We start from the raw sequence: 21499 nt of genomic DNA, 5'->3' as shown, positions 1-21499 counted from the left end.
TTCTATTTATTCTTCAAACTCCAAGGACACATTCTACTGCATCATTTAAGTATTTTTTGAACACTGCCCATGCACTGTTGATATCTGTCCCATCTGACAACCATAGTGCAGAATCCAGAATACTCCTCAGTTGGTCACAATTTCCTGCTTTGTAGTAATCTTTTTTGAATGGAATATTCGTAAACTTAGCCACTTCCCAAGAGATAATAATTTTAATTATTAAAAGGACAAAATTTTACAAATCCTTGCCAAAGCAAGTTTCCAAGCAATAGTCTTTCAATTATGAATTAGTGCTTTTATCAGCCACACCTCTTTTACAATTAAACTTAAAGCAGATACAAAAATGTTTTAAATATGTTTTGGATCTGTTAATATATTATGAATCCATGAAAATTTATTTATTGCAAAAATATCATTAGTGAAAACTTTTAATGTCTTTCTAAATTATGCTAGAAGCAAATCATCTATTAGATATATTTTGTTCCATCCAATAGGCATGCTTTTCCTCTGCTCTGGATGGGTGTTTATTTATTGAAACTTTGTATTTAGAATTGTTACTAAAATGATATTGCAACATGCCTTCAATTGAACATAGTGGCCAAATGACAAGCATTCTGAATGAAAGATTAAAAAAAAAAAAGGTGCTGGTACTCAACTCTTTGATAGCAGAAAAAAACTGAAAATTAAAGAGAGATGAAAAAGAAACTAAACTAAAGCTACTGAAATAAGAATAACAAATTAAAGTATGCAATATACAGTTTATTAAGCATACATTTACTGTAAAAGTATATAAAAAAAAGCAAAATGTGTATGATAATTTTTAATAAAAATTTTATATAACAAACATCTCGACAGACATAGTGAAAATGTATGTCAAGACCTAGTATGCAAATAACCAAGCTTATTTGCATACTAGGTAAACATGTAAAAAAAGAATTACTGACTATTACAAATTTTTAAATGTACTGCATATGTATGTCACATGTCCTTGTTGATAAGATGCTGGTACATAGTACCACTGCTTACTGTTCTCCCCTCAAAAAAAAGCCCCTCATATAAAGTAATACATCTGCCCTGACTATTGGGGAAAAAAAAGTAATGAAATTAGGAATTTAGGATCTTTACTAAAATATTCATCATCACCTTCATCAAATTCCTGATATATAACTTACAGGATTGGATACTACAAATAGTACTATAAGATTATATCCTGACAAACTTCCTACTGATCATTTTCCAAAAATTTAGACTTAACTGTCACGGCTCTAAATACTGTAAAAGCTTAGGTCTTCTAAAGTACTTCTATCTATCTATGTCATCAATCCAATTAGATTCATTTTGATAAAATTATGGAGACTACTACAATGTTAAGAACAATTACATTAACTTTCTGAAGTTTCAAGCAAGTTACATTACAATTCAAATAGCAAGTCAAAATGACATTACTTTGATTAACTGCTACTTAACTGACCTCTAGCAAAAAAAAAAAAAAAAAAAAACTTTATCCTATTTTTACATGGTCAGAAAATACATTAAAATGATCTTTTATGTTTTTAATAATGCGAAAGTGACAGAATAATCAATAATTTAACATAAGTGTTTGTTATATTAGATCTATACTGACATTGAGATTTCTTATCCTAAACAACTACATTTAGTTCTATATTCATATTTACCCATGTCACATCAGTCACTGCATTATCTCTGCCCAGATGATAGACACACTCAAGATAATCACTTGGTATTTAAGATATAACTTTTGTTCTGTACTTCGCTATCAGTGTTCATTAAAGTGATCCTTCTATAATTATTTGTTCTTTTACTTGCCACACTGCAAAAAAACTTTCCAATTTCGAGCCTACCAGCTAAATTCTTTTCAACATTAATCTGATTTTGCTTCCCTCCGCATGCTGATCACTTTTCTCTTTATATACTTTCCACAGCAATTTTTGCCTTTAATCCTGTTTACGGATGCTATTTATTCATTTAACAACCACTTGATTTATTGGCTGATGTATATGCAAACTAATGTTACTTTCCTTACATACTTGACTATTTCTTGTACACTACAGACATACTTTTGCATATCAAAAGGTTTTCCTCTCGGTTATATAATAAATTAAAGATGCCAAGAAATTATATTCTTGTTTAATTCTTTATCCAAGTGTAAGCAAACAAAGTTTGCATGTGAAGTAACTTCACAACTGAGAAACTTGTATATAGAGACTAATAACTTTATATTACTTGGCTTAGTATCCCATAATGCATAGTACTTATCCTTACAGACATGTATAAGGATAGCATTATGGGAAAGGTCACCCCCCCCCCCAGATCAGTTTCGACCTTTATTGAGGTCTCATCAGTGGGAGCCAGACCCAGAGGTGATACCAAGGTTGAAGTAATGCAGAAGTCATTATTACTAAAATACTCTGGATTAGAGATAGATGTTGAAAGTTTTCCCACTTGGTTATACTTATAAATTAAAGATGCCAAGAAATTATATTTTTGGTTTAATCCTTTATCCAAGCATAAGTAAACAAAGTTTGCACATGAAGTAACTTCATGAGTGGGCATCTCGTATATAGAAGCTAATGACTTCCAGCATGTCATCTTCTTTTGCTCATTACTGGCCGTTTGGTGCTGCTATATGTCCTACTGGCTTTTATCTTACACACCAAATACCTTCAAATGCACTACCTCCCCCAATTTTATCTTATTGCTGAACTTCTACTTTTGCTTAATGATATTCTTCTATGGTTAGCAATACCTCTCAGTTCTCTCTTTTCTTCCTGAAAAGAGAATATCTCTTACATTCTATCTCTGTGATGACAATATCTTCCTCGGTCAATTAAGTCTCACTAATGCGTATAATTTTTACCCAATTCAAGCTATGCAAGACCAAAAATTCTCCACCATTGTTTCTAATACTTCTAGTGTTAGTCATGCACTGCAATATCCCCCATATAGCCCAAAAATACTCAGGAATCTTTTAATGAATGTCTCATTCATATTTGAGGCCTGAGAAACTGCATGTGAGAAACATATGCTTAATGTATCTCCCTAATGGCTTTAGTTTCCCAGATTTTGCATACTCGTTCTTTCAATGAACAAGAATTTCTTCAGATACTCAATTCCAAATCTATTCAAGTGAAATCCATCAGGTATATAAATGTAACAAATTCTCTCCAATACTTCAAACATTTAAAAATCATACATCATTCCTCCTACACAATCTATGCACTGACTCATAAGCAATCATGGTCCTTCTCAATTCACTCCTACCATTCCTTAGCAAGAGACATAACTTGACTCTCACACGCCTTCTTTTCTTCTTCCAATAACTTTTTCATATCCTCTCACAATGCTTTTTATCATTTAAATCATTCATTTCAGCCAAAATATTACCTGTTTCACTTTCTCTCTCTCTCTTTTTTTTTGAATTTGATAATGTTACTAATATACAAGGTGGGGCAAATTGACATGAGCAATTTCTGCCTATTTTTATGAAGAAATGATTAGCGATAAGAAAATGTAACATTAACTGGGAAAAAACTCAGATAACACATGTACAAGAATGTGTTGACAGCTACCACTAGAACATTCGACCATTATAGAAAATGACAAGATGGTAAGTGGACCAGAGCATGCCTTTTGCATTTTGGAGCTTCATAGCACAAAGTCTGTTATTACTGTGCGGCAAGCATTTAGAAGAAATGTATGGAAAGGAGCCTCCTGTTTTGTACAATAAATTTCACGAAACCAGCTGCACCTGTAAAGGGAAAAATCCTGCTGATTGCATGTGAGTGACAAAACATATATCGTGTTCGGCAGTCATTTCATCAAAGTTCAATGAAGTTGACATGACAGTGGAGCCATGAGCAAAACTTACCACAGAAAGCAGAGTGGTGAACTCTGCAGAAATGCCTTGCTCTCTGTCTGTATCATTTACACTTACTGTAGGCTATTACACCAAATGATAAGCTGGCCTACTTCTCTTTTTGCTAAGACATTATGGCTAGCATCAAAGGAAATGAAACATTCATGCCAAGAATGTGTTTCAGCAATGAAGCGACATTTCATTTGTCAGGAAAAGTGAACCGACACAACATCCATGTATGAGGTTCTGAAACCCCCATATGAAGCTGTTGAATTCAAGGTACAGTCCAAAGGTAAATTTTTTTTTTGTGTCCTGACAGAAGATAAAGTTTATGGACTTTTATGTTTGCTGAAAAAAATGTAACTGGAATTGTGTACTGTGACATGTTGGAGATATGGCTACTGCCACAACTTCTGAATGACAGACCCAATACTGTCTTTTAGCAAAATGGAGCACCTTCATGCATCCATCACAAAGTCAGGTCCCTTTTGAACATCCAACTTCCTAACGGATGAACAGGCCAAATGGGTCAACAGCCTGGCCTGCACAGTCACCTGACCATATGCACCTAGATTTTTTCCCTCTGGGGATATGTGCTGCCTTTGCCAGAAAACCTGGTTAATCTGAAGGATCACATATGCAGATCTTTAGAAACAATTGATTGTAAGATGCTGGTTTCTGTGTGGCAAGAAGTCATGTATTATACTGACGTGCTGTGTGACACACTGAACTTTTATAAATCAGGTACAAAAACTGTTTCAGTTACTATTTCAACTAATACAAGTTTTGTATTGTTGTGTTCCAAGTTTCTGTTCAATAAATGTTTCTAATTGCTCACAACATTTTGACTCACTCTGTATTTACTCTTCTGTTAATACTGTTTACTTTTTCTCTCTTACCTGTCCTTTCTTACACTTCTTTGCCTTAATGCATGCCAGATGCTCCTCTAGTTTTCATGCTTTGTCCTGCAAGAGACTCCATGTAAGTATGTTATTTAATTTGTTAAATAACAGACTACTATTGTGATCATTCTTCATGAATGAAATGAATTCATTCATGTTACTTTCTTCTAATTAACACTTTCTTCTATCTTACTTCGTTTAGCTTCACTTATTTCTGTAATAATCCCCCCCCCCACCTCTCCCTCTTTCTCACTCTCCTCTATTTTCTATGCTTTGTAAAAAAGTTTCTTGTGTGGAGTTCCCGAAAATTACAAGGAAACAAGTCCATTGTTATGTATTAATGTTTCTTTCCCTTCCTGAACCATCACAATAATGTATTGTTTGATGTCTGGGATTATTATAAAAACAACAGCAATAGCTTCACCTTATACTAATAAATGGATAAAGTCAAAATTAGTAACTATCATGGAGTTTAAGAACACTTAAAAAGTACATTAATCTCATGTTTATCCAAGCCTCTAAAAGCTAGGAAATTCAGTTTGCCATTCCTTGAATGGGTCAACACATATTACAATGAGATCTATCATAACAAGTTTTCCCACCACTTTTACTTTAACATAAGGGACTAAGTGAATGTTTAAGTGATTTTCGATAATTAATTATATCTAAATTCAACAATAATATGAAACAACATTCATTAATTATCTACAGTCACCTTTCCTACACTCAGTTAACTAGTTAGTAGAGTGATTTCTGGACTAGACACATTACTGTAACTGGAATAATATCTGAACTTATACAGCTTTTCCAAAATGCAAACACAAGACCACTTAACTACTGCTACCATTAATCATAATGAAATGTCAACATTTAAATGTGTATTTGATGCATTATTAAATTATTTTCATTCATGCTTTTATAAATACTGAAAAATTATGACTATTAAAAAAATGAACAAAGCACTTACCATAGATGCAATTTTTTTATCTTCATATAATTCAGAATCAGCATCTGACAATTCAGCATCTGTATTTTCAGAACACACTTTTTTAATTAAACTTTTTAACACTTCATACACAATAGGCTCAATCAAGTTTCTATTTTTTGTCAAATTTGACACTTCAGGTCCATCAAATTCTTCTGCTGAGTCTTCCAACGTAACCTTGTGATGTGTGGGAGAAACCAAATCCAATGATTTTAATTTTCGCTTTCTTCTCCTTCGTTTGTAAGAATTGTTTGATATTTGAAATGAATTTTCATCAGAACGATTTCTATTACCATCCTCAGAGCTTATATTTTCAGAAGGAAGTGAAGATCCCAAACTAAGACTGCATTCTAAATCTGAATTGATGTTTATCTGATTTATATTAAAGTATTTTCGTGGTCTTCCTCTTTTCTTTTTTATAATTCCAGGATTTATAGTCACTTCAGTTAATCTGCTACAATTTTTATCACCCTTTTCTGGAGTTAATGGAGAGATATCATCATGAAATTTTGGACTTATTATAAGTCTTCCCCGTCTTGACCGTTTCTGCAAATCCCTGTTCTGGTGCTTTATACTGAGTTTATTCTTATCTTCTGATGACAAATTATTATCTGTTAATTTATCATCATTAATTTTGTCGTCTAACAAAGAAATATTTGGTGAAACTTCACTTGTGTTATGATTATCCAAAATATTTTCAGTAAAGGAGTTTTCCTGGGATTCACGGAGTTCCTTAGAAGGCACTGTTAAAATCTTTCTTGGTCTACCTCGTTTCCTTTTTGGAAGCTCAACCTGTTCAGCTGATAAGCATCTTCTTTTGTTAGGTGGACTATCACAATCACTGGGAGTAGCAGGTATATTTTTCTTTCTTGGTCTTCCTCTTTTGGACTTGACAGAACTAATTTTGTCAGTAGAGGATTCTGCTTTTACTGTTGTAGAATTTTTATTAGTATCATCAAAATGTTTCCTTGGTCTTCCCCTTTTTCGTTTCACAGGTTGACTAATATCTGATTCAGAGATAATTTTTGGAGAATCCCTTTCCCCTGCATGTACAGCATTACTGCTGTTATTAACAGTAGTGTTAATTACAGCAGTGTGATTTGGGTCCCTATTAGATGAAATTACAGGTGTCATACATTTTTGTGAATCAAGAGAATTGTGGTTACCTGCAATTTGTTTTTTAAAATGCTTATATGTTTTAATAGCAGGATTATTGATTGCTTTATTTATGATACAAACTGACTCTGTAGCATTTACATTTTTATTTTCATTAGGCTGTGGCAATTTATCATTGATGACATTATCATTCTGAAAATTTTTCAATATTCGTGTTTTTTTAGGCAAAGTATTTTCTGATGTGCTTATTAAAGATGAACTAACACTTATTGAATCATTAACAAATGACTGACCTAATCTAGATGTTGAGGGTTCATTATCATTATTATTTTCAGAGTAAGTTAAGTAGTTGATATTCTTCTGTATATCATTAACTTGTTCTGGAACTATTACATTATCAATAATATTAGAAATATTAGACTTAACAGGTAGATCCTCTTTTCTTGGCCTTCCCCTTTTGCATTTTAATGGACCTTCTTTGCTACTAGATGATTCAACAGGCAGTGGATCAGTATTAAGACTGTTACTTGCTTGGTGAAAAGTTTCTTTCAAATTAAGAGCAGAGAGAGATTCAGGCTCACTACCTTCTGCTTTATTCATATCATTTTTTGGGTTATTTTCATTACTTGATTGTAACTGATCAGTGAAACTATCACATGTTTCCACAAGTTTTCCTCTGCTCAGAGAATTATAAGATTTAGTAGAAATAATATTTTCTTTTAAATGATCTGTAACGGTTTCTTCTATAGGTGGAAGTTGAAATCTAACTCTTTTAAGAACTTTTCTTTTTTCTACTGATAAACAAGATGGCTTAACTGTTAAATCAGATAAATTATTTTGAGAAAGGGCTGACTTCTGTAGGTGTTTTACTGTTTCAGAATGAACTAATTCAGATAACACTAATTCGTTTTGACTGGAGTGTACCTCTTCACCACTTGAATGCGATGGATCTGGTTCAAAAGAATCTTTGCATTCAATATCAAAATGTTCATCTGGTGAACTCTGAAATGACAGACGCTCAGCATCAGTTGTACTTAAAAGTTGATGGTTATCATTTATAATAGGTTCTACAGATGTAGCCATCATATTAGAACTACTTTCATTTGATTGTTTTACACCTCTTGAATAAGTTTTACGAGGTGCAGCCCAGTCTCTTGTAGGAACAATAAAATCATTTAACCCTCTCATATTTATAGAAGTAACTTTTTTCCTAACATGCCTTATTTGCCCATTGTTTTGTATAATATTTTTTGCTAAGGCTCTACTAATGTTACTGTCATTAGGATCATCAACTTGATTTTCAACGATATTAGATATATCTGTAGGCTTCTGAATGGGCAAACCACTATAGCATGTCCTTCTTTTAATAACTTTTGTGGCTTTGCTTTCAACTGTATTGCTGTTTCCAGTGAAATCATTATTTGTAAGTTGCATATCATCAGCAATGCATTTATCTCTGATAACATCATTGATATTAGCAGAATTTCTGCTGTCACATGAAATTTCATCCGTTTGCAAGTGATTTTGCTGGTCTTGTTTTGGAAGTTGAATTGCTTTCAGTTTTCTGTCTGAATTCTGTAAGTCATGTTTAACATTATCTTTTAAAGGATATTTTCTAGAATATGAAAATAAAAGTCCTTTTCTGTATCTACCACGATATGTTTTTGACGAAGACTGTAATGCACTACTGCTGTTTTGCTTGGATAAAGGAACATTGGTTTCTGTGTCATTTCTGTCAGGCTTTTCAACCTCATTATTGGTCAAAATTTTATTCAATTCTTCTTCTTTCTCCAGTTTGCCTGAAAACAGGAAATAAAAAAGGGAAACTTAATAATTTTAAAGTCTATTCAACAATCTTGTGCTCTGTTATTGCATCTTATTGATAGCAGAGCCAAGTTCATAATTTACTGTACTACTGGAAAATGAAACAATGTTTTATATTTAATTAGTATGAACTGAGCAACATAATGGGAAATAATATTAAGAGAAACAGCTTTGAAGAAAACATGATACTTTCCTCTTCAATTACAAATTTCAATAACATAAAATATCTAGATGATGTTTAGTTTAACATCTGGTATTTGTCAAACATGTCTGTCATAACTACTGACTCCATCAACTGACATCTTGTACCTCAGAGTTTAATCATGTCTAGCACTTTAAGTGTATATAATATGATGAAATTCAACAAAAAGGAAATTAAGTAGGATGAATTCAGACAGCACCAACAATTAAAATGTTTTTATTAAATAAACAACCAAATTTTTGAATAAACGTTGTAGAGAAAACACAAAAAAATAAAAATATTACTGAATATGTTATTGTTGATAGGGATATCTCAGTGGATTAGGATAAACAAACAGGAATCTGAAACAGGAAGTGATCACCATTCAGTTTTTAAGGGATAAAAATGAGTAATGTGCTGAAAAGAAAATACAAGCAAATATTTTAAAAAATCAAAGTAAAAAAACATTCAGAAATGAACCATATGATCAAATATACAAATCTTATTGAAGAAAAATGCTAAACAGTTTTGTGTAAAATCTCTCATGATATGTGACTTTGTAACTTATCATGTTCGTTTTTACATGTTTTTTGTTTAGGAGAATGTATTTAGAGTAGTGTTAATTTTTTGACTGAAATAATCTTTTCTGTAATAATATTGTATTGTACCTTAGTTAAAATAATGTGGTGCATGATGTCATCATGTGAGGCTATTAAGCAATGTTAAATCAGTAATTTTAATGCTAAGATTAGTGAAGAATTCTGAGAATTGTCATAGATGGAAATTTCCAAAGACGTGCGAAAGATAATGTCATCATGTCCAAAGGCCAATACATGACAAATGCCATGGATAGAAAATTCCAAAAACATGTAAAAAATGATGCCAGCATGTCCGAAGGTCAACACGTGATAATTTTTGAGATGCGTGCATGCGCACAATGGAGATCGGGGCATATATAAGGCAAGTCATTTTGTCTTAGGGCAGTGGTGTTTTCAACCTTTATTACTACGTAAGCTACTTTTCCATAAAAAGTTATTCGGCGATCTACTCTCTTACATAAGTTATTCGGTGATCTACTCTCTTACATAGATCACGTTCTCCAACCTGATATCTGATTACGCACAAATAACTAAAAAAAAATACACAACTAAAAACTTTACTTGTGTATTTAAAAATTTATTTATCACTTTTCCAGCAAGAACTAAAATAGTAATAGATAACAAGATCTTAGAACAGGTGAATTCATTTAACTACCTAGGATGTATGATCACATATGAAAATGAAAAAGATATAAGCGCAAAAATTGCAAAATATTTAAAAATAACAGGTGTAATTAACTCTATATTTAAACCAAACCTAGTTCAAAAACAAACCAGGCTAAAAGTATACAATACATTAGCCCTACCAGTCTTAATGTATGGAAGCGAAATCTGGACAATAAAACAAAAAGACAAACAAAGATTAACAACAGCAGAAATGAAGTTTATGAGAAAAACTGCAAAGTATACCCTATTTGATCACAAAAGAAACGAAGATATTATGAAAGAATTAAACCAAGAACCAGTAATAGAAAAAATTAAAAAATATAAACATAAATGATGGAACATGTTCAAAGAATGAAAACAGAAAGATTACCAAAACAAGCCTTAAAGTACAAGCCATTAGGAAAAAGAAAACCAGGACGTCCTCTTAAACGATTCAACGATGACTTCTAAGGCCGGAACAGGCCATGCTAGGCCTAAATCCCTGATACGTATGATGATGATGATGATGATTTATCACTTTTAATTATTTTAATACAACAAAAAAAAATATATATATATATATATTGGAATAAAATATTTATTTCTCCATTTGGGAAAACCAAAGTTAGAAAAAACAACAATTAAGTGGCCAATCGCAGACAATCCTCCAAATGATCATTTGTAATTTGGTTTCTTAATTGATTTTTTATTACAGTCATATTTGAAAAAGCGGATTCTGACAAGTATGTTGATCTGAAACATGACAGAATTTTTCGTGCAATATCAGTTAATATTGGGAATTTTTCATGTGCATACTTCCAAATGACTTCATTGTTTATTGATTTTAAATGTAAACTATTCTGAATGTTTATTATCTCAAGTTCTACTTCAGCTTGGTTTATATCAAACAGCCCACTAATTTTATTTGAAATTTCGTGATGTTCACGTTTTTTTGAAATGGATTATTAATAAAAGATATAATCATTTCAGTTTTATTAAAATCTTTAAATCTTGAATTTATTTCTTCCTCAACTAATTTTATTTCACGAATAAATTCTTTTAAATCATAGCAAAGCATTTCTTGATTTTGTTCAAAAAATGTTAATAAATATGGGAGATGTCTGAATTAGCGGTCATTTATATTTTTCTTTAATAAAAGTAAGTATTGTTGGAAAGTTTTTATTGAACTTAACAAGTCAATTAAATTTTTATCTCTACCCTGTAACCCTAAATTTAAATTGCTTAATTTCGTACAGAAATCTACTAAAAAAGATAAGTGTAACAACCATCTTTTATCACTCAATTGTTGATAAATATCTCCTTTATCATCAAGAAAATGTTTTATATCTTTAATTAATACAAGAAATCTTTTTAAAAATTGACTTCTGCTGAGCCAGCGAACATTACTGAACAACAGCAGTTCAATATCATCATCTGAGAATATGATGACAGGGAACTATCTTCATATTCTTCCTATCTTCCCTATCAAGCAGTCCCTAATAAAAAGGGACCACTTGCTTCAGTCCCTTTTTATTAGGCATCCTCTGAGACCTCGCATGAAGTTTGGCAACCCCAAAGAATCGGTATGAGTCTTTCATCTTAAGTTTCAAGTTCGGCATGCCTTTTGTTCTCCTCCGCTTTCTTTTGATTGTAAGTTGCCGACCATTGGAAAGGTGTTTGAACTTTTTCTGACTGACTTCGGAGATGTTTACACTTAGAGCCTGCAAGCCTTTCTCATACATACAAGTTTCGATAACAATCTTTCTAATGCTGCCATGTACAGCTTCAGTGACAAAAACATTGCCTTTGTTTTTAACACTCTAACATATTCTTATTAAAGCAGTATATATACACTTAGCTTCAAAAGAGTTATTTACAAAAACATCTAATGCAAGCTATACTGAGATAAACAAAGTTTATTTTTTTACAATATTCACATGGGACTTAACCTAAGTAAAAAATCGATGTAATGTGCTTTGGAATATTTAATATTTAAGCTACAATCGAGTTTTTACACTTTGCTTATAATCGTATTCCCTCGGATTGCTGTTTGACTTCCACTGATCCAAATTAATTAATTTACCCGGACTTATAAGAAAATTACTGATTTGACAATTTTAATGAAAAATAAATAAACAATAGCAATACACTTAGAGCGAATTAAAAATAATACAAAATAATGATAAATAAAATATCATGTTTCAGTTTTAATTAAATTTGTAAGTAAGGAGGAATACACAAGAGATCGACCAAAAATCGCTCCCCGATCGACGGGTTGAACACCCTGTCTTAGAGTTTTTGTAAGCTTTTTCTTACCTGGGTCCACCATCACACTGGAATTGCTATTGAAAATCTAAAGAGAAGTGTCAAGAGTTCCAAGTCTTTTACCTGTCTGCATTGCCATGCAAGAAATATTGTGTCATTCATTTCAAAGCGAACGAGCTGTACATCGCCGCCATGTTAAAGGCCCTATAAGCCAAGGCATAATCGACAACACCAACAAGGAAGTATTTTAGAAGAAAAACAGGAAAGTGTCAGCAAGTGGAAAAAAAGACAAGAAGAATTACATGTGAATAAAAGCTTAATGTGAAAGACTGTCTGCTGAATAAGAATGTATGTCAAGCATCTATGTTTATGAGATAATGTATATTAATGGTGAATTAGGCTTAGCCAAGGTATGTCTTACATTCAGTTAATGTTATACTAGATTGTGAATTAGCTTAGAACTAAGGTTAGGTTAGATCAGAAAGAATTGAGACTAGCAAGAAAATTGTAATGACACTGTGTATATATGTGAATGTAACTCATTCTGTACACATTTCTGTTTGACTTAATTAAATAGTTTGTAAACAACACATTGGACTGATTCTGTCAATGCACTATCCTAAAAAAATTCGAAACTGCATATGATAGAAGTTTATATGAGTTATATTTAAGCTGGGACTAGTTTAAACTAAGGATAATACAAGAGACTTTCAACTTTCAACTTACAAAAACTTTCAACTTTCAAATACTTTCGACATCAATACAAGAGAGGAATAAGAATGATATCTGTTTTGTGTTTGGTTTTTAAAGATCTTATATTCTCATCCGCAATATATAGTCTAACTGGTGTAGTCGTTTAAACAAATAAATATGTTAGACTACAGAGTTTGAGAAATAAGATACAGTAGAAATAGATAAATGGCAGCAGTTGATAGTTAAGGCAGCTGACCAATCTTGAATAATAAGTAAAGAAAGCAAAGGAAAAGCAGGGTAATATAAACACAAACCCCATAATAACATTTGAAAACAAGAGCATAACATTACAGAAAAAAAAGCAGCAAAATCTAAAGAAAACAATGACAACAATTACAGAAAAAAAGCCGCAAAATCTAAAGAAAACAATGACTGATTTTTGTCGAGGAAAGTATATGAAGATTTCTACAAGGATCAGAAAAGACAAAATCATATAAAAAGTCACAAGAAAGAAAGCAGTGTGTGTTTGAAAAGAATAAAAAAAATTTAAGTAAACTAAGTTATATATAAAACTGACTGATCAAAAATCATGGGACATCACTGTAAAGAATGGAGAAGATAAATATCCTGAAGATGGCCAAATGTTATGGAGGCTGATGAAAATATTAGAAATGAGGGAAAAAGTAATGCAGAAGGAATCAGAGATAACAAAAGCAACATAAAAATTGAAGATAAAAATATTCTGAATGTCTGAAAAAATTTTAAATGCTCAAATATGTTATAAAGGTTTTCCAGTAGTTAAACTGCATGACACAAAAGGCTGCCACTTCCAGATGACTGGGATAGACCTCTCAAAGAAAAAAAAAAAAAAAAAAACAGAATGTGAGAATTACAGAGAAATTTATCCAGTAAGTGTTCCATGTAAGATTTATGCAATCATATTTGACAAGAGGCTATTTTTCTGTTTACTTCTCTTGACAATAGGTTGTTTTTCTTAGCCTGTTGTCAAGAGAGAAACATTCTCAGCCGAGTTTCTTGTCACAGAAGCATTCTCGGTAGAGAACTGATAGAGTAAGTAAAACATTTCCAGTGAAGCTAGTAAATTAAATATGGAAACAGATAATAGACTAAGCAAAGGTAAAATGGTGCAGAGCTAGTTGAATAAATTTATATGGCATAACACAGAGAGAGAAAAAGAGAAAAATTAGCAAAACATTAAACTAGCAGTATGCAAGTGTTTAAATTGATTAACTTTATGAAAACTGAGGTAGAAAACAATTGATAACCTAGAAGACCACAGATATGGAGAATTGTAATAAACAGTTTTAATGGAACATCAACATTGTCTAAACTCATATTTCAGTTTTCTGAACCACTTCTAAGCACATCAATTCATTCAGATTTTGTGGGTCTTTTTCCTGCCATCAATAAATGTATTGCTAACCTTTTTATGGAAGCAATCATACCATCTTAGATAAGCTCTGTGCATACTTTATGAATGCTAACAATATCAAGTTCCTTCCTAATATACAATGAACTCTGTATAATCTGAACAGTTTGGGAAATGGCCTCTTCGGATAGTGGATTTTTTCATAATAGAGACCTCTGTAAGAACATTTTCTGAGTATGTGCAATTGTGTGGCAGATATGTGAATTTTGTCATCACAATGCTAACGTTTCAAAAAATTGAAACCTTAGAATCTTAAAAATGAAACACATATGCACATACAAAGAAAACTGAGGCACAAAAAAATATCGCTCACATCTTCTTGCATTTAAGTAAAATAACAGGAAACCAAAGTTTGCACTATGAAATGGTTAGTTTTTTTCACCATTGTGCACAAATGACAGTTAATGCTGGCAACTCCCTATAGGAACTGAATTGATATTAGCAAATTAAATGCAATTTAATTTCTGTAGTTGATATTTTTATAAAAGAGGAATAAATATATTTCATAATAAAAAAATAAATAAATAAAATAATTTTAAAAAAAATGGGAGTTCTAATTGTAGAAATGAACACAGTGATGATTCACTGATTTATGTAAATTTTACAAAAACAGAATAGAGACAATACTGATCTGTTTTTGTAAAACTGAATAGATGTCAAAGTGAAAAAAATGTTGTTTTCCTGAGGTGCCAAATAATTTTTCTTTAATATTTTAAAATGTTTATTACCATCATGTTGACAAGAGGTTATTTTTCTGTTTTCTTCTCTTGACAATAGGCTATTCTTCTTAGCCTCTTTTCTTTTATTACCATCTGGTAATAAAAAACAATAATCAATTTTTATTGATTATTATCTTTATTACTTCTTTTTTCATATTTTTTTTTGGTATTTGTGCAAATATGGCTATGGCAAAATATAGTATTTTTACCAGTCAGTTTTTTTTTTTTTATTGATATAAAACAAATAATCATTAATTCACTTCTATAGTTAGAACTTCTGTTTTTTAATAAATTGGTGAAAATATATTTATTTTTCTTTAATAAACCTTTATCAATTGCAAATTAAACTCCATTCAGTTTTGGAATATAGGAAAATAAATTAAATAAAAGGTGCACAAATATAGTACCAAGTTGTCAATGATAATAACTATCATGTATGCACTGTGGAGGAAAAAAAATTCCCATTTCATAGTACAAATTTTGCTTCTGTTATTTAACCCAAATAAGAGTATAAGTCATGTTTTTTACACCTTGGTTTCTTATGTATGCTGTAAATTTTCTATATTCATTTTAAGATGCTAATATTTCACATTTTAAATCAAAGTACGCTTCTGGCATCTTTCCTCTCCCCTGCCCCACATCAATATTCTGTTTTGTTTTTCTCTATGTATTATGTATGCTTATTAATATAGCCATGTTTATTAATCTTTGGGGGATTTCAACTATAGTAACATTGATTGAAAGGAGGAGAGGACACATGGGAGGAAGGAATTGGATTTTATGCAGTTATTAAGGGGACAACCATCTGAGACAGCATGTAATGGAAAACAATAGGGGTTCAAGAGTGCTTGACCTAGTAACTGCATCTAAGAATTTGACTGTAATGAATATGACCACGTTGCCACAAACTGGTGAGAGTGATCATAAGGTCTTGACTTGGGAGGTGGCAAAATGTGTGGAATTTTCAATTAAGACAGGATACATGTGGAATTACCGGGCTGGTATGTATGGCAATCTTAGGAGATTGCTTGGTTCAGTGCCATGGCGTGTAAAACTGCAAGGGATGGATGTTGATAGTGCATGGAAGGTGGTTAAGGAGCGTTTGCAGGAGGTAATTGCTGACTGTATACCTAGAGTCCGAATAGTAAATTAAGTAGGGGGTTAAATAGATGAATAACACCATTAAGCTTGAGCTGCAAAAAAAGAAACAACTGTGGAGGGAATTTAAGGAGAAAGGTGACCTGCAGGCACACGAACTTTATAAAGTACAGGCCAGAAGGGTAATGAGTGTGGTAAGAAAAGCAAAAGCAGATTATGGATGGGAATTAGCCATGCAAGCTAAAGAGAATCCCAAACAGTTTTTTTCGATATGCTGCAAGTAAAAGAAAAAATGTATATGGCAGAATGATTTCAAGGAAGGCTGATGGTAGGGAGGTACCCGAATCAGTTGATATAGTGGAATTACTGAGCGAGCACTTTGCAAGAGTATATAATCCAAGTGGTGATATCATAGGAATGAAGGAACCAATAGCTTATACGGGAATTCTGGTGAATGAAATGGAGGTGAATAGTATATTACAAAACATTAATGTGAATACATCTGTGGGATTGGATGGAATACCAGCTTGGATCGTACATGAAGCGGCTAAAGAATTGTCAGTGCCCTTGACCATTTTGTTTAATTTGAGTCTTGGATCTGGGTTAGTCCCAAGGGGGTGAAAAAAAGGGAAAATAGTTCCACAGCATAAAGGAGGTTCCAAGACTGCTGTTGCAAATTACCGACTGATCGGTATATCAGGAGTCGTTGTGAAGGTCTTGGAGAAAGTAGTCAAGAGAAAAATACAGGAATGGATAGATGAAAATGGGATACTGTATGGGGGACAGCATGGTTTTGTGAAGGGTAGCTCATGCCTCAGTAACTTGCTCACATTTTATAACACAGTGATGGCTGAACTGGATAAGGGTAATGGGTTTACAGTGATACTGCTGGACCTTGCTAAGGCCTTTGACAGGATACCACATGGAATTCTAATCAGTAAAATGCAGCATATGGGGATGGATATAGGGTTGGTGAGATGGATAGGAACGTGGTTGATGGAGAGATATTAAAGAGTAGTTTATTCAGGAATAGAGTCCAAAAGGCGGCTGGTGACTAGTGGTGTGCCAGTTCTGTTCTTGGACCACTACTATTTAATTTGTTCATTAACGATATAGGAAAGGATCTGAGAGGAACTGTTCATTTGTTTGCTGATGATGCAAAGTTGGGTAGAGCAATCATTTGAAAGCAAAAAATTTGACACATTATGTCAAAATTTTGCAGGATGATTAAGATAGATTGGAGGACTGGGATAAGGAGAATGGATGTCAATTTAATGTGACAAAGCGTAAGGTTATGCATTTCAGGGTGAAAAGATTAGTAGCAGTATACCACATTGGTGGAACTGTACTCCAGGAGAGTGACGAGGCCAGGGATTTGGAAGTGTTCGTGGACAGGAAGTTGAAGTTTAGGGGGCACATTGCAAAAGTGGCTAAATCAGCTGATGAAATCACTTGGTTACTGAAGAATACTTTGACGAGCAGAGATAAGCAAGTTATTGTTCCTCTTTATCAAGCCTTGATAAGACCCCATCTTGACTACTTGCCCAGATTTGAGCACCAGGGTTTCTTCTTGATGAGGAAAAGGTGGAGAGGATCCAGAGGCGAGTGACCAAGATGATAGCAGGTCTATGGAATGAACCTTATGAGAACAGGTTCAAGATTTGTGGGTTGCAGAAATTGGTTGATAGGCAGAAAAGCAGTGATATGATTGAGACAATCAAATTACTGAAGGGTTTCTATAAGATTAATTCAGAGGATATATTTGAGAACAGGACTGGTGGTGGGAGGACTAGGGGCTATCAATGGAAACTGGGCAAGAGTGTGGTTAGCAAGGGTGTTAATTTCTTGTAACGTAATCCCACCAATATAATATGTCATTAGAAATCCCATGCAACAAAGGGCATAGCTTGACACTTCTAACATTGAATTAGCAGCCAATATCATTTGTCCACTGTTCCAGCTTCTTCAAAGCATTCTGGAAATGCTATATATCAGTAGCATCCATCACTACCTTGCCTATCTTTGCATCATCATCATCAGCAGCAGCAAATCATCTAATTAGACATCTAATTTTTCACAGTCTATGAAAAATTAGATGTCATTGATAACATATTTTTTTGTCATCAAAAAAATTTTTGATGACAAAAATTTTTTCACAGAATTTTTCACAGAATGCTCATACCTGATGTCTAATCACTGATCAACTGTTTTAGTTTCACCCTAACTCTCAGATCCATAAGTTATATTTGAACATGTTCTCTTGGATACCACTGATTTATGCTAATCTCTCTCTTTCTCTCTTATTTCATATAAATTTATTCAACTGTTTCCCAGCTTTGCTTATTCTAATAGTTATTTCCATATTTAGTTTGGTGTCTTCACTAAAACTAGCTGAATATTTTATTTTCTCTTTAGGTTCTGTTATTTTCCACATTCTTGACTATATTATTAGCATCATCTGTATAAAGATGCTTAGATTAATATTTTTGATTTTAGTATCTGATTTAATGCCTCTTTCCTTCATAATGCGATCCATACAGATGAGGAATAAGAGTATAACATGTCTTATATCAGATTTTTATGGCAAACAATCTTCCTGTACCTCCTTCAATTTTAACTGTTCTGGTAATACTTATCAAATCTATGTTCCATTTTCTCATGTTAAACATTTAGATGTCATGGTACACAATGTGATGAATAGATTGTACTCAAGATCACTAGCATCATTTAAACCATTTAAAGAAAACAAAAAGCAATAACAATCAAGACCGTATAAGATATATCCCATATAAAATAATAAGGATATTTTGTGCAGGACAACTATAATCATTTGCTGGCTTGGCTGGCTGAGGAGATAGTACATCAACTCTTCTCTACCAAGGTTTGATAGATGTTTGTGATTATCTAAAGATATTCACAAACATCCAAGCCCATGGTTTAAATCCAACCATGGGCTTGGATGTTTGTGAATATCTTTAGGTGACAGATGAATTTCATCATCTTGCATATCAGAGGCTAGAAGTGCATTGAAAAACTTTCATGCTTGGTCTCTAAATTCTTCTTCTTCTTCTCTTCCGTCTAAGACGGGTTGAGTCTTCTCTTGAGCAGGATCTTAATTATTTTGGTCTCTAAATTATCTAACCATTAATCCACCGATAATGCTAATATACTATTTTGCAACTTTCAATGGGATTCAAAATTTTAAATAAAATAAATAATAATAATAAAATAAAATTTAACTTGGCATAATAAATAGCTCCCACTGAATGAGGTGGCTAAATGTCTGAATATGCATATGGATGTTATATTAACATTGCTGATGGAAGTTTTTTCACTTGGCTATGTTACCAATTGTATATTTGGTTTAATCCTTTATCCAAGTGTAAGCAAACAAAGTTTACGCCTGAAGTATTTTCAGGACTGAGGCAACTCATGGTAAACGTGGAGTAAGTTCTGATCACTTGCCTTAGTATCTTCCATAATGCAAAGCACATCTCATTGCGGACATGTATAATGCTATGTATTAAGGGAAGGGCCACTACCCAGACCGGTTTTGACCTTTATTGAGGTCTCATCAATGGGAGCCAGACCCAGAGGTGGTGACACTAAGGTGGAAGTAATGCAGAAGTCATATCACCAAACCAGTTGCAAGTGATCAGAACTTATACCACCTTTACCACAAGTTGCACCAGTCGTGAAAATAATTGAGTTGCAAACTTTGTTTGCTTACACTTGGATAAAGGATTAACCAAATATACAACTGGAAATGTTATATTAACATTGTTAATAATATGTCATTGTTAGTACATCAAAAAACCTCAATATTAATGTTGGCTTAAATTAACTGTAGATAAATTAAATTTTTTTTTTCCCCATCAGCTCTCTTGCTAAGTTTAATAAATCAATATCAGTAATTTTCACTTAATGATAAATATTAATTTGTGACAGCTGAATACTGGTCACCACTTATTAAGATTTATGATTTATTAACAATACTTCTGCCTATGTATTAATAACTACTTATTAACTATTTTTGAAGTATCTAAATTAGAATAACATAACTATACCATCATCTGTGCTGTAAGCAAGAAATGTAAATGAATCAATGAGGTATCTAGTGTTCGAATAAAATAGCTGTAAAGTTCACAATAATAAATACAACATACAAGAAAATAACTGCAAAAAATCATTTAAAAAAAAGTGTATAACTGGCATTCAAAATATAATCTATCAAATGCTTCTGTAACAAACTTACTAATAACAATCTACTGAGAAGTACAATACCATAAGTACAATACAATGCAAAAAAGAAATTCACTTTATAGTGAATAAAAAAATAATGAATTTAATGAATTTTCTCTAAATTTTTTGCAATATGTAGTTAGATATAATTTTGTTTATATATATGTATGTGCGTGTGTGTATATATATATATTTTTTTATTTAATGTCACTCCCATCCTAGAAAGGCTTGTAAACCTATACATTTGTACTGTGGGTATGCCATCCGAGAAGATGGAAGTGGCATCAAAATCCAGTGTCTTTAGTGTGTGTGTGTGTGTGTGTGTGCACGCACACACGTGAGCGCGTGCATATTGAAGAAATAGATTGGGCTGGAAGCATGGCTGATGTAACTAAGGGACTACAAGGTCAGTATTTTATATCTTAATTATGTATGTTTTACAGTTAGTCTGCAGGTTCTGTCAGATGAAAAGCCAAACTTTCTGTATGCAAACACCATCCTACCTCTATAATAAGAATGGCTAACTCATCTTGAGCTGAAAAGTCCTTATAATGGTTCCTGACATTATAGACAAGATATAAATAAAGATCTTTCCAATGAAAACACATGTGTCACAATGATGTGTGAGGGGAGGGAACTAAGATACTCTTTCAGTAGTGCTACTAAATGTTTAGCCAATCAGTATAGAAGGCACTCAATAATAACAAACTATGAGTCACATCAGAATTTTTAGCCAGCAAGCTTTAGATAGGACTAATATAGGAAAAGGCTTGGGGATCAGTTTCTTTAGACAGAGCGTCTGGTCAATACATAACTTGCTTTCCATATTTGGTATTCTTTTTATTCTATTGGAAGAATCTTAGTCCATGTAGTAGCACCATTTAGTAGTGCTGCAATTTTCAG

General features: G+C 32.6%; 1 protein-coding gene across 2 annotated transcripts in view; it reads right to left on the bottom strand.

Annotated features, from left to right (window-relative positions):
- LOC150097552 (uncharacterized) overlaps positions 1-21499 on the bottom strand; it is a 468344-nt gene that overhangs the window by 339269 nt on the left and 107576 nt on the right. For both annotated transcript variants that reach the window (XM_090407136.1, XM_090407137.1), the window contains exon 7: positions 5747-8679. In XM_090407136.1, coding sequence (XP_090263262.1) covers positions 5747-8679 — 2933 coding nt within the window. The remainder of the gene's footprint in view (positions 1-5746; positions 8680-21499) is intronic.

This window comes from Typopeltis vanoorti, chromosome 17, assembly GCF_054136105.1.
Source record: "Typopeltis vanoorti isolate ZY-2024b chromosome 17, IOZ_Tvanoo_1.0, whole genome shotgun sequence".
Taxonomy (NCBI): Eukaryota; Metazoa; Arthropoda; class Arachnida; order Uropygi; family Thelyphonidae; genus Typopeltis; species Typopeltis vanoorti.
Note: the sequence above shows the minus strand (reverse complement) of the source record. Positions and strands in the feature narration are given on the sequence as shown.